Genomic DNA, 13,590 nt, shown 5'->3' with positions numbered 1-13,590 from the left:
ACATGAAGAAAAGAAGGAGACATAAGTCACTTTGTCATGATCCAGCTCATAGTAATTAACTTCCTCACCTTGGGTTACAAGAATGACATATTCCCAGGAATTCATTGGTTTATTGCAAAGTGTTAGAAGGGAAAGAATCAATGTACAGTTGCTGGACAAAGGCAGAAATGAACAAGAGAAGATTAAAAAACAATCTAAATTTGCATTCAACTGTAGTATCTTTATCATATATTTAAGAGAATCTTATTGCTTTGTTACTCCTAAGGGGATATTATACATTTTAAGGGGTTTTACATTAGCATGAATTGAATGATTCTTCTGCACTCAGTCTTCTACCTTTAAATTCTTTCCAGGTAGTTTTCCATTTTCTAAAAGCAAAGGGACTAATTTCATAATGGTGTATGTCTTTTATTTCCTCTGCAGGCTTAAGTGATAATTGAGTCTCTTGTTAGCAGCACAGAAATGAATAACTCAACGTACATAAACTCTTCCTCTGAAAATGTAATAGCTCTGGAGAGCCCCTATAAAACTATTGAAGTGGTCTTCATCGTCTTGGTGGCAGGTTCTCTCAGCTTAGTTACCATAATTGGGAACATCCTGGTCATGGTGTCAATCAAAGTCAACAGGCACCTGCAGACTGTCAACAACTATTTCCTGTTCAGCTTGGCCTGCGCTGACTTGATCATAGGCATCTTTTCCATGAACCTATATACCCTCTACACTGTGATAGGCTACTGGCCCTTAGGGCCCGTGGTATGTGACCTCTGGCTGGCTCTTGATTATGTGGTCAGCAACGCCTCTGTGATGAACCTCCTTATCATCAGCTTTGACAGATACTTTTGTGTCACCAAGCCTCTGACATACCCTGTAAAGCGGACGACTAAGATGGCAGGCATAATGATTGCAGCTGCATGGGTTCTCTCCTTCATCCTGTGGGCCCCTGCAATTCTCTTCTGGCAGTTCATTGTAGGGGGAAGGACTGTTCCCGACAAGGATTGCTACATCCAGTTTTTTTCCAATCCTGCTGTCACTTTTGGCACTGCCATTGCAGCATTCTATTTACCTGTTATAATCATGACTGTTCTTTACTGGCAAATCTCTCGAGCCAGCAAGAGTCGAATAAAGAAAGGGAAAAAGGAAGCTGCCCAAAACCAGGATCCAGTTTCCCCCAGCCTTGTCCAAGGTAAAATAGTAAAACCAAACAATAACAACATCCCAACTAGTTCAGATGGGCTGGAACATAATAAAATTCAGAATGGAAAAACCACTGGAGAGAGTGTGATGGAAAACTGTGTTCAAGGGGAGGAGAAGGACAGCTCCAATGACTCCACCTCAGTGAGTGTTGTCCCTTCCAACATAAAAGAGGATGAAGCTGCCAAAGATGCCAGCCAGACTTCTGCCTCCCAAGACCATCTCAAAGTGGAGAACTCCAAGCTGACATGCATCAGGATAGTAACCAAGTCCCAAAAGGGTGACTGCTGTGCTCCCACCAACACTACTGTGGAAATTGTAGGCACCAATGGGGATGAGAAGCAGAATAGTGTAGCCCGGAAAATAGTCAAGATGACAAAGCAGCCAGCCAAAAAGAAACCACCACCTTCTAGAGAGAAAAAAGTGACAAGGACCATTTTAGCCATCCTCCTAGCTTTCATCATCACCTGGACCCCATACAATGTTATGGTGCTCATCAACAGCTTCTGTGCATCCTGCATCCCTGGTACTGTATGGACCATAGGTTATTGGCTCTGTTACATCAACAGCACCATCAATCCTGCTTGTTATGCGCTCTGCAATGCCACATTCAAGAAGACCTTTAAGCACCTTCTTATGTGCCATTACAAGAATATAGGAGCAACAAGGTAAATAAATAAATAAATAGATTATAATAATAAAATAGTGGAAAACATGAAGAAGTTCCAAACTAAATTATGAAACAAATAAACAAACAACAATGTCATAGCACTTTATGCTCTATTATGGAATGTGCAATCAGAGACATTAGAGGAAATACTGAGATGGAGCATCAACTCCACCCCTGAGAACTACACTAAAGATCTTTTTTTTTATTTTAATCACTGACAACAAATCTTGAGGACATGCGTAAGTTCTGAGGAGTTATTCAAGTATTTGGACTGGAGGCACAGTTCCTTACTTTCTGAGAGTACTCTGAAGAAGGGCTTTAGAATCTTTGTTTGTTGTGGGGTTTTTTTGTCACTATATCTATTTTTTTTCTCTGTGTGTTTGAAATGTCTTCATCTAGGGAAAAAAAATAAGCAAACTCTAAAAATAATGATGTGGAAGAGACATAGGGGCTTGAAAGAACTTTACATAATCCAAATCATAGCAGGTTTCCAAAGCTCAAGGTTGTCTAAAGCTTTTTGTTTGTGTCATGTGAGAAACGTAATGTTATGTAAAACATGATGAAACTTATTTTATGTCTTTTATAACACTCTCATTTCCAAAACTGCATCATTTATGAAAGTGTATTTTTGCTCGACATGTAACCATTGCCTAACATGTATCAGTCTAAGTTTGCCACTTACCCCTTTCTAGGGATTTTTGTCCCATTATCCCCCCACTAAGTCAAAATAAAAGTGAAAAAAAGATAGCCTTTCCAGCTTGCTACATCCCAGATTTGTTTCAGCATTCATGCAAGCGAAAGCTTTTGAGACAATTTTGTGCACTTTGTTTGTCATATAAAATCCACCCATGAATTTCTTTTTTACTTCCATTCACCTTTTGTTTCCTTTTGTACCTTAGGACTGAATATCAAAAGAAGTTGTAAATTCAAAGGTCTTATCAAATCAACCACCATGGTGGCCAAATGAAGAGCCTCAGCTGAAAACTAGAAATGAGTTCATTACTAGGAAAATAGAGGTTACGTCCTTTTAAAGTTAGATATACAGATGAAGAAATATGCTGAGCCTCCACAGAAGAAATAATTAATATTAAATGACGGTGCTCTTAATCAGACAAAATTCTCAATTTATTAATTGAGGAAAAGAATGGAAGAAACCAATGTGCCCACACAGATCATGCTCTGCCTAAGCCCTTAGTGTGAAACAAGGGTCCTACCTAGATGCATCTTTGACAACATCTTTACTTTCTGGAAAAGATTTTCACTACTTTTCATTTTGTGCTAGATAGGAGCAATATTTTCACTGCATGCCAACAGATAATACTAATAAAAAGGCTGAGATGAAAACAGTGATTACTCAAAACAAGATACCAAAATAGTCTAGACTGGGGGCTGGCAAGGCTCAAGATTGAGTTATTATCTGCTACTCTGCACCAGCTCAAATCCGTATTATTTCTTCCTGGCAAAGAATTTACTATCTCAATATTTCATATTTATTGTAGCACAACTGAGCACTGTGTGGATAGAACAAAGAGTATTAGATTACTCAAAAATGAAATTGTCTGTGAATTTTGCATATTACAGTTACCTCCTTCTCCATAACTCTAACAGGAGGTAAACCTACGCATTTTATTACCAAAAAGCAGTTTGCTGCATAGTCTCTCAAGAGACTGTTTTCTGGAGTGAAAGCCACCTACCAAATGGGACCCTAAACCATTCTATTATTTCATGTTACCGTATTAGAGTCTTCCAAAATGCACTTTGAAATAAAAGCCTTCAAGATTGTGGGAAAATTAAACCTGCAGACTTAAGCTTTACATTTGACAAGCTTATTGGAGAAGAGTGTCAAAGCACTTTAGCAATATGATAATTTTCATGTTTCAAGGTACAAGTTTCAAGTAGAAAGGGAAAATGAGGAGGATGAAACTGCAGTAAATTAAGGCCACGTTAAATTTAGGATGAGTATGTCTTACTATGCACTCACTGATTTTACAGCTCTGGTGATTTCATCCTGATACATCTAAGTGTCTCCACGTAGTCAAGAAACTAATTTGGCAAACCACATTCATTTGGAATCATATTTACTACCACAGGTTTCATCGTCCTGCTGATAAGAAACAATTGCTCACTACTAAGTCTTGCAAAACTGAGTAAGTCTTTCAAAGCTACATCCACTAGTCTTATCTTGACAGATTAGGGGTGAGAATTACATGATCATTTCTATGTAACTCATTCCCCTAGAGTGCTAAAAATAAATGCAGGTAAAAAAAAAATAAAAATAAAATATGTTTTTTCTAAATCTTATTTCTTTAGAAAAGATGGATAGAAGAAACACACCTGTTCCTTTCTTTCAGCATGTATTTTAGGTATCAATAGTACAATAATACAGTACCATATCAAATGGCAAAGAATGTATACCAGTTGATTGGTGTCTTGCCATTGTGATGCTTGTCTACAGGAAGGGCCAGAAGGAGGGTCTGGGGAACTAGAGGGCTGTCAACCTGACCTCAGTGTCATGGGAGGTCATGCTGATCATCTTGAGTGCAATCATGTGATATGTAGAACAACCAGGGGATCAGATCTAGTCATCATGGGTTCATGAAAGGCAGGTCCTTCTTGACCAACCTCATCTCTATCTATGACCAGGTGATCCATCTGTTGGATTAAGGAAAGGCTGTGGAAGAAGTCTGCCTAGACTTCAGCAAATCCTTTGACTCTATTTCTTCAGTATTGTCCTTCAGTAGCTGGCAGACCATGGCTTGGATAGGTGTAATCTTCACTGGGTAGAAAGCTATCTGGATGGCCTGGGACAGAGTGGTAGTGAATGGAGTTAAATCCATTTGCAACCAGTGATTAGTGGTATTCTTCAGGGGTCAGTGTTGGGCCTGTTCTGTTTAGTAACATTACTAATGATCTAGATGAGGGAATTGAGTGTATCCTCAGTGAATTTTTAGATAACACCATGTTGGGAGGAAGTTTTGATCTGTCCAAGGATAGGAAAGTCCTACAGAAGGATCAAGAGGCTGGATCTCTGAGCTGAGACCAACAGGATGAGCTTCAACAAGACCAGGTGCCAGGTTCTTCACTTTGATCACAACAATATCATACAATGCTACAGGCTATTGGTTGGCAAGCTGCACAGACAAAAAACATATAGGGATATTAATCAACAGCCATCTGAACATGAACAAGTAGTCTGCCCAGGTGGCCAAGAAGTCCAATAGTATCCTGGCTTAAATGAGAAATAGTATACTAATGTGGTGATCATCCCTGTACTTGCACTGGTGAGGCTACACCTCAAGTACTGCGTTTAGTTTTGGGATTCTCACTACAAGAAAGACATCAAGGCCCTGGACAATGGCCAGAGAAGTTGAAAGCTGGCAATAAAGCTGTTGAAGGGTCTGCAACACAAGTCTTAAGAGAAGTGGCTGAGAGAACTGACATTTATTAGTCCAGAGAAGGAGAGGATTCAGGGAGACTTTATCACTTCTACAGTGACCTGAAAGTGGGTTGTAGCGAGATGGGGATCAACCTCTTCTCCTGGGTAACAGTGATAGGATGAGAGTTAATAGCCTTAAGTTGTTCCAGGAGAACATTAGGAATGATTTCTTCTCCAAAAGTGTGGTGATGCACTGGAACAGGCTGCCCAGGGAGGTGATGGGTTGACAGTTGGACAGTTAGATGATTTTGTAGCTCTTTTCCAGCCTTAATGATTCTATGATTATTTCATCTTTTAGCTTCAATTTTCCAGCAAGTATGAGAATGCTTCATTCCAGGCATGTCTAATCCACTGGCCACATAAGCCCCAGGAGAGCTCATACTGCAGCCTGCCCCTTCCCCGCACTATCATGGTGGTGGTTCTTCCCTTCTGAGCAGTCCAGCTAAGACCTGGGCACACATCCATCTCTTAGCAACAACCAATATATCAGTGTCTCAGCTGAACCCAGGACAAGTGGAAGGTACAGTACAGTGCTAACTCAAGACATGGCAAATAATTTTATACATTTTTTATGCTTTGGCTGAACACAGTCTTTCGAACAACAAAAAATAGGCAGTCTTGATTTCTGTCTTCATAAAGGAATTTGAGAACAGGTTTCAAGACTGAAGAGAATTTAATCAATTTTTGTGTATACTTGCAACTCCGTTTTCAGTCAAAAAATACAATACCTACAAATTTTCAAATGAAATGTATAGGGTTGCCATCAGATATTCAACTCAAAAATTTGATCATGTCTTTTCATTAGACTTTTGTAAGACCTATCTTACCAGGGAAAACTAGTCCTCACTTCACAATCACACCTTATATATGTCACCACTTTTTGGCAGTATATACATTTGTGAGCAACTATTCTCAAGGATGAAGTGGAGGAGGAGCAACATTTCATCAAAAAATAACTGATGAGCACCTTGAAAAATCAGTAAGAATCGCAAACGCTTCCATCAAACCAGACATTGATGCATCAGTTTCACAAAACAAAGTCACCTCACACCTCACTAGTTTTATGCTTTGTTTCTCTCTTTTTTTTTTTAATTTCAGTAAAAAAGAAAATATATATTACAAAAAAAAATAATAATAATAATTTTTGTTACCTACTTACATTAACTATATTACATATTTTGTATACAGCCCAAGATAATTCCTCTTCATTCAGTCTCAGGAAAGACAAAAAGTTGGGCACCCATGCCTTATTCTGCTCTTTGAAGCTGCCACTTGTTCATAAATTATGAGTTCCTCCAATAGCTAAGGACATTTCTATAGGTTAAGAAGTGTAAGCTATTGATTACAATTATATTTTTCATCCTGTGACTGTGACTTCATAATGCTCAATGTACCTTTAGGAAATAATTTATTTTGGGGCCAGTATTCATAAAACAACTACCAAAAAAAAAAAAAAAAAAAAAAGAAAAAGAAAAAGGCAGCCATGTTTAAAGTTTTCTAGAACTTTTCCTTTAAGTCACCTCCACTTTTGATCCTAAAAGACAAAATTACTTTTGGTGTACTGTTGCATATTTAAGGGGCTTGCAAGAATCATAATCCTGTATGTTTCCATCTTGTTCCGTATATATTTATGTTCACAACTGTTAAAATGGGTGAAAATACACACCTATGTACGTACACACAAGAACACAAAGACACACACCAATATGGCTTATATACATGGAAAATAATCATCTAACCTTCAAGATGTTGTATGGTATTGTGTTGATATTGTGCTTGCTGGCAGCTGGTGAGAGACGGTCTTTACTGATGACACTGTCTATCCTGGCATGGAAATAGAGAGGAGAGCCTGTTCCTGAGACCCAGGGAACAACTCAGGTTTCCGGATCAGATCAAAACACAGTATAATCTTTCAGGGTCACATAATAATTTGCTCTTCTGAACATCTCTCAAGCTCTCATTTCTTTGCTTTGTGTTCCAAACCACATTTACCAGGTTTCACTCTCCTTCTGAAAGATAGTTCTGCAAGATGCAGATGTTGATCTCGAAAAGCAACTCTCCGTGGATACCTCTTCTGGCTTTCCTGGCTGTCACCTGCGTCCTGTCCTTCCTATGGCCCCTGATGGCCCTGCTGCCAGTGCTGCCACGTCTTCACACCAGGTTTGGCCAGAGGATCTCAGCAACTATTCCATACAATGTGCTGCACTGGCCACTTTGATTTCACACAGAAGTTGAGAAAACTCTGTGGGTGAATCATGAAAAGAACACCAAAACCAACAACAATAATAAACAACAATAAAAACTGCAGTGAACACTTCTGATCTTCTCATCTTCTTCCTCTTAATCATTTCCAGAAGTAGCTAAAACCAAAAAAAGGCTCAGCCATTTGAAGTAGCCCTGCTGCAGCAGGACTGTCCCATTAGCAGCCCATGGTGGGTGAATCACTCTCTCACAGGCCATGCTACCTTCACTCTTCAAGAAGAGGACAACAGCTTAGTGATATATCAGTCTAACTGGTACATTCCTGAGTATTAAAGATATCTGTGGTTAAATATATACAGATTAATTTTTAAAAAAATTAAGAAGAAAGAAACTGAAGCAATATTCAGAAGTCTGTTTTCCAATTAGTACAAAATTGGAGGAAAACTTGTCAGTCTTATGTTTGAAATTTTCATTTGATGTGTCAGAAATCATGAGGATTCATTTGGAGACAGGAGTGTTTGAACACTGCCTGATGAAAAATAGTCTGAAATCAACCAACGCAAGTATGTGAGTCAAATTCCTCCCTTCCTCCCTTCCTCCCTTCCTCCCTCCCTTCCTCCCTTCCCTGTTTCCCTCCTCCCTTCCTCCCTTCCTCCCTTCCTCCCTTTTCTCTCTTTCTTTAACTCCTTCTTTCCCTATTTCTTTCTTTCCTTTCTTCAACCTCACAAATGTTCATGGGTATGAGAGTGTTCAAATGGAATCCTGGGATAAGTTGTGTGTCATCCACAAAATGTGAAGGAGTCAAAAGCAACAGCTAAATCCATCAGCCCTCTGTTTTATGGTTGTCCACTCATTTTTAAGACCTCAGGGTGTACCAATTGCTCCCAGACATTCCAGACATCCCAGACATCCCAGCTGTAACAGAGGCAGAAGGAGATGCACTCTATTTTTTGTTTGTTCATTTCATCTCATCAAATCCTCATGGATTTGAATGTTTCCTTTGTCTGCTCTTCGGTGGGGCTTGCTAGTAAACTCACTAGCTCCTTCCCTAGAATTTATTAATTTTCTCCCTGCTCTTCTCCCTACTCCTGCTGACAGAGCACCTGATTTCTCTGGTGTTGCTAGGGTGGTACAATTAAAATTCTTCAACTCAGTTGTCAGAGCCTTGCCTTGCCACTTCTGTTACCCAAAACAAAACATCTGCTGGTACTGGCTCTCTGCAAGACCAAGTTGCTAAAGCATCCTTACAGCCACATTATGCTCCATGATGCAGTTGGTGGAAGGCAGGAAACATGCTGCTAAGATTTGTTTTCCTTCCTTCCCCTTACAAAAATGTCTAAATATATTTACTTTTTACAAAAACATGGAGCTTTCTTTGTGAAGTTAAACTTAAGAAAGAAAACAAGAACGGGAAAACAAGCTCTGGGCCTTGAGGTTCAGGTGTTTATTGACAGGAAGTGGGATCAGAATACAGGGGCTTTCAATATTTTTAAAGCCCTCTTCTTGGCTGGCTCTGTATTCATAGATGCCAGCAAGGCAAATGGTAGAAATTGAGCAGCCAAAAAGAGTGAGGCTTTTTCTCCTCCTGGGTCTACAGATACTTTATGAAACTTGTCTAGAGACACTCACTGGAGACAATATCCTATTTATTTTTCCTGTAAAATCATGAACAGCTCCACACTTCTAAGAAATCTTTCATTTTTAATTTATAGAAAATCTTTCCCTGAAGGAAGCTGATAGATGGTCCTTAATTTGCTGTGACGTCTTTTCTTGTTTCTCTGCCTGCCTTTCCTCTTTTGTCACAGTCTTGACAAAAAGCATTTTTCCTCCTTCACTTTAAGAAGTATCTGTAACTTGTGTTTTAGCTACAGGTACACAGTTTCTCTTGCTTTTCAGGCACTGTGAATGTTGGTATTCAAAATCCTTAAGTCCACAAAAAATATTATATTGCCTTCTCACCTCTGCTGAAGTCCAAAATAATGCGTGGAGTAAGAAGTTTCATAAATCCTTTCTTCAGTGGTTTTAATTTGGAATGAAGCAAATTCCTCACATGAAATGAAATCAGTTCTCTTTCTCCCCAGTTTTATTATGTCTATATGAGAAACAACAGAGGATGATGGTAAAGAGTGAGTGTTCTTACAAGGTACTATCAAGCAGCAATATTTACTTTATGCCCTGGGCAATGGTAAGGCAGTCTTCCCTTTCCTTGGTTGCCCTTTTATTCCCAGTCTTACTAGCAGAATATTCATTGAAAATCCATGATTAAGGAACTAATCATAACAGAGTTGAGATGGACATCACTCATTCACCAAAACAAATGCAATTATTTCTCTTTTTTTTTTTTTTTTTTTTTGGTTCCTTCATTTGCTATGGCCTCATTTTCTACATTATGGAACTAGTGGAACACATGAACGTATTAGTTCTCCCAGGCCTTTAGTATACTGGGTAGATTTGTTAGAGGTATTTCATGTCACAAGTAATGGAATGGGGGGGAAGGGGGAGGGGGGGAGGAGTGGGGGAAAGAAGCACATGCTTTTTCCCCTCCCAAAGTTTTGCATAACCTGAAAAAGTCCATTGGGTTGTTCCTTTTTTTCCCACCTTTGTATAATGAGTTATTATATATTAGCATTGGGTTTTTTTGCTTTTTTTTTTTGGTTTGGTTTTCTTTTGGTTTTTGTTTGTTTGTTTGCTTTTCTTTTGTGTGTTTCAGAGTACTTGCAAAGAAGCACATAGAAACACTTATAGGTGCCCCAAAAATGCTCTGACTCTCTGAGAAAACCAGCTATGGATAGTGTGTGAGGCAGTGTGTTTAAGGTGTTTATTATCATAGTCATTGAAATGAATGACTTCCTTGAGTATTTAACCTTTGGTTTGGCTCATCTGGCAGCTCTGAAGAAAGCACAGGGGCACAGGCTTAGCATGCCCTAACTTTGAAAAGGGAAGGACAGGTCGATATTCAGTTGTCTTTTTTCTCCTGTTCTGGTTCGTGTAGGCTGCTGGAGTAGGGGAGGAATTTCTTTCCCCAGTAGTTCTGTCCCTGCACTTTTACTCCAAAGATAGACATTCTTTGAAGTACAAAACAGTTGTAACAGTATTATTGATAAAAATGACACGGGAAAGAATACCATGGTTGCCAATAAATGGACCTTTGAATAATTTTCCCTTAATACTGGTGCCACTTTTTAAAGGTGGTTAGTAAATCAGACAGTAGCAGTTTGTAAATACCTTTAGATAGTGTGTTTTAACATTACCAGCAGCATATCTTGACTATGTACAGAAATAACACAGTATGTGTAGTGCTATTCAAATTAAGTTATAATGTAAATATATCCAGAATGAATGTCCAATTATCTTCAAGTTCTATGTGCAAGGAAGAACCTCATCTCTTCTTGAGACTTTTTCTAGCTTAATGATATGGAAAATCTGTTATCCATTTATATATATATCTGAAAAAAACATTGCATTCCTTTCTTCAAAGTAAATATTGAAAAAAAGAAGGAATGCATTACATGATATGATATCAAAAATCCTATTGTAGGACTGAGAAGTTGGGGACTGGTCAAATTCTTGATGCTGTACATTTGATCTCATAAAGAAGATAAGCACAAGTTTATGGTTAGCATCGTAAAGCTGACCCATTTGATTATATATAAATTATAGATATATATTTATATATTCTGTATAGATACATACATATTATACACAATATTCATACAGTGAAAGTAAAGTTTGATAGTCATATTAACTGGGAATTTTGATGTAATGTTATGCTCCATTTGGAGAAAGAACACCTGTCTTATTCAGCAACATTCAAACATGTTATGCAGAATAAAGGAAGAAGGTGCTTCAACCAAAACAACTCATGAAGCAATGAGGCAATGTGGGTTTGAAATTACACAAGTAAATTACATGCAATATATGTGTATGTATTTCTGCCAAGCTGTATCCCTAGTTAAAGCATTGCATTAAACAGCAAATTATAACAATAATAAAAGTGTTTTTGTATGTGGTATCTGTTTTTCTTTTTACTGAGTGAACTACTGTGCAAAATGTAAAATTGGTATAACAAGTGCCAAAAAAAAAAAAAAAAAAAGTAGCCACAAGAACAGGAGATTGTAGTAATTAAGAGGAAAAAAGAATTCTTTCTTTTCCCTTGCTTTCTTGGCAAGTGTGGAGATCAAGAGATGTCTAGAGAACCATATAACTCATTCTTGTCTTGTCCACATCTCTCTTTCTAACGTCAGTTCCTTTCCCTCCTCCAATGATTTTTCTTCTTACAGAAGAAAAAATACTTTAGAAGAAAAAATCACCTTTAAATACAACACCCATGTTTGAGGGTCCTTCCTGTTTTTCTCTTTTGGGACTTTACCTGTCTTTATCCTCTCTGTGTAAGACTTCCCACCATTGCCCTTTGCTCTGTCATTCTTTCAGTCCATGTTCAACCATTTCACCACCTTGCTTTTAATAATCTTTCCACAATGAAAGCCAGAAAGACCTTTTTTTACACCTGTGTTTTTCTTTAAAAAATCAGGTAAGTTTGTGTTTGATATTCCCTCATTTGCCTTGTATTTAAATTTCTTCAAACTATATGCTCTACTGAAATGGTGGAAGGTGGAAAAATATTATTACAGCTTTTTCACTGGTCAGAAGACAACTGTTAAGATCAAAACAAAGACCAAAAAAAAAAAAAAAAAAAAAAAAAAGTAAACTATTTTTTCCCAAGCCATCATCTATTTACTTCTGAATCATCTCTTCAATCCATCTCTTCAATTTCATCTCTTCCCAAACAGACCACTGGTTTTAGATCCTGCTATTCCAACCATCACATTACAGAAACATATACATAAGTTATCAGTATACCACTATGGTCCAAATAATTCTCTTTCACACACACACTGTGCCATCCTATATTCACCAGTATTTGGCTTCAGGTAGGTCACAAGGTGCTGATGGTGAGAGCTGCAACACATGGAAGAGGTTTCTTGACAAGCAAGTCCTAATTTTTTTTTATTTTTATTTAAAGCAGAAAAAAGAAAATAAATTTCAGCATTCCTTTTTTCATTATTTGTACCTGGGCTTTAATTCGTTTAAAACTACACAAAACTGACAGTCCCTTTGCCAGGTTCACAATTAGTAATTCAGTCCATGACCTAACAGTATCAATCCACCTACAAAACCAGAACGCTGAAGTTAAGCTCTTGTTTGTCTTCTAGAAGAGGTTCAGGCACATTTCACTAAACAAACATATTTTGAAAACCATAGCCTGAGTCAATCACTCTTGGGGAAAGGGAATTTACCTGGTATCAAGCTACTGATCTCATTGCTGAATTCACTCACTCAGGCTCACTGTTTCAACACTGGGATATGAACAATGTTATCTTTTTATTTAAGAAAAAAAACAAACAGGATCAGACTCAAGCACAGACATTGCCGCTTGAACTTTTAAATACAGTCAGTAATATTTATGGCTAATGTAATTCCTACTGGCTTTTGCCTTTCCCCTTCTGGACAGAGAATTTCAGACTACGTTCCCCAGATCAGAAGTGCCTTTGTTCAGTACTACTCTATGAGGCCTTTTATTAGCAGAAAAGACTGTGAAGTATAACTACCTACTGTTTCACAGGTTCTGGAAATACCCTGAGAAAATCAATACAGAGAAATGCTGCTACTTTGTAAATCCATTAACTCCGCTTCTGGACTTTTGCCAGCCATTGTATGCACTGTCTAGACATGGCAACTTACTTGACTGCAACAGGAAATGGACTTTACTACCTTCTCATTGGAGCTTTCCAGCTTCATTTATACCAATACACAGAAGCAGGGGGAATAATAAAACCAACAAGAAAGATACAAAAATTGAGAGGAAAAAAAGGCCTTCTGCCCTTAGTCATTTCCTTCCTTCCTTCCTTCCTTCCTTCCTTCCTTCCTTCCTTCCTTCCTTCCTTCCTTCCTTCCTTCCTTCCTTCCTTCCTTCCTTCCTTCCTTCCTTCCTTCCTTCCTTCCTTCCTTCCTTCCTTCCTTCCTTCCTTCCTTCCTTCCTTCCTTCCTTCCTTCCTTCCTTCCTTCCTTCCTTCCTTCCTTCCTTCCTTCC

General features: G+C 38.3%; 1 protein-coding gene across 5 annotated transcripts in view; it reads left to right on the top strand.

Moving 5' to 3' along the window:
* CHRM2 (cholinergic receptor muscarinic 2) overlaps positions 1-7,604 on the top strand; it is a 97,359-nt gene extending 89,755 nt beyond the window's left edge. For 3 of the 5 annotated variants that reach the window (XM_042890003.1, XM_042889999.1, XM_042890002.1), the window contains 2 exons: positions 424-1,859; positions 2,761-7,604. In XM_042890003.1, coding sequence (XP_042745937.1) covers positions 463-1,859; positions 2,761-2,785 — 1,422 coding nt within the window. In that variant the 5' untranslated portion in view covers positions 424-462 and the 3' untranslated portion in view covers positions 2,786-7,604. Of the gene's footprint in view, positions 1-423; positions 2,609-2,760 lie in introns of those variants that run through there. The other 2 variants (XM_042890000.1, XM_042890004.1) reach the window with 2 other exon arrangements.
* The last annotated feature ends 5,986 nt before the right edge of the window (positions 7,605-13,590 follow it).

This window comes from Lagopus leucura, unplaced genomic scaffold (genome assembly GCF_019238085.1).
Source record: "Lagopus leucura isolate 7727_CA_CO unplaced genomic scaffold, USGS_WTPT01 Super-Scaffold_100159, whole genome shotgun sequence".
Taxonomy (NCBI): domain Eukaryota; kingdom Metazoa; phylum Chordata; class Aves; order Galliformes; family Phasianidae; genus Lagopus; species Lagopus leucura.
Note: the sequence above shows the minus strand (reverse complement) of the source record. Positions and strands in the feature narration are given on the sequence as shown.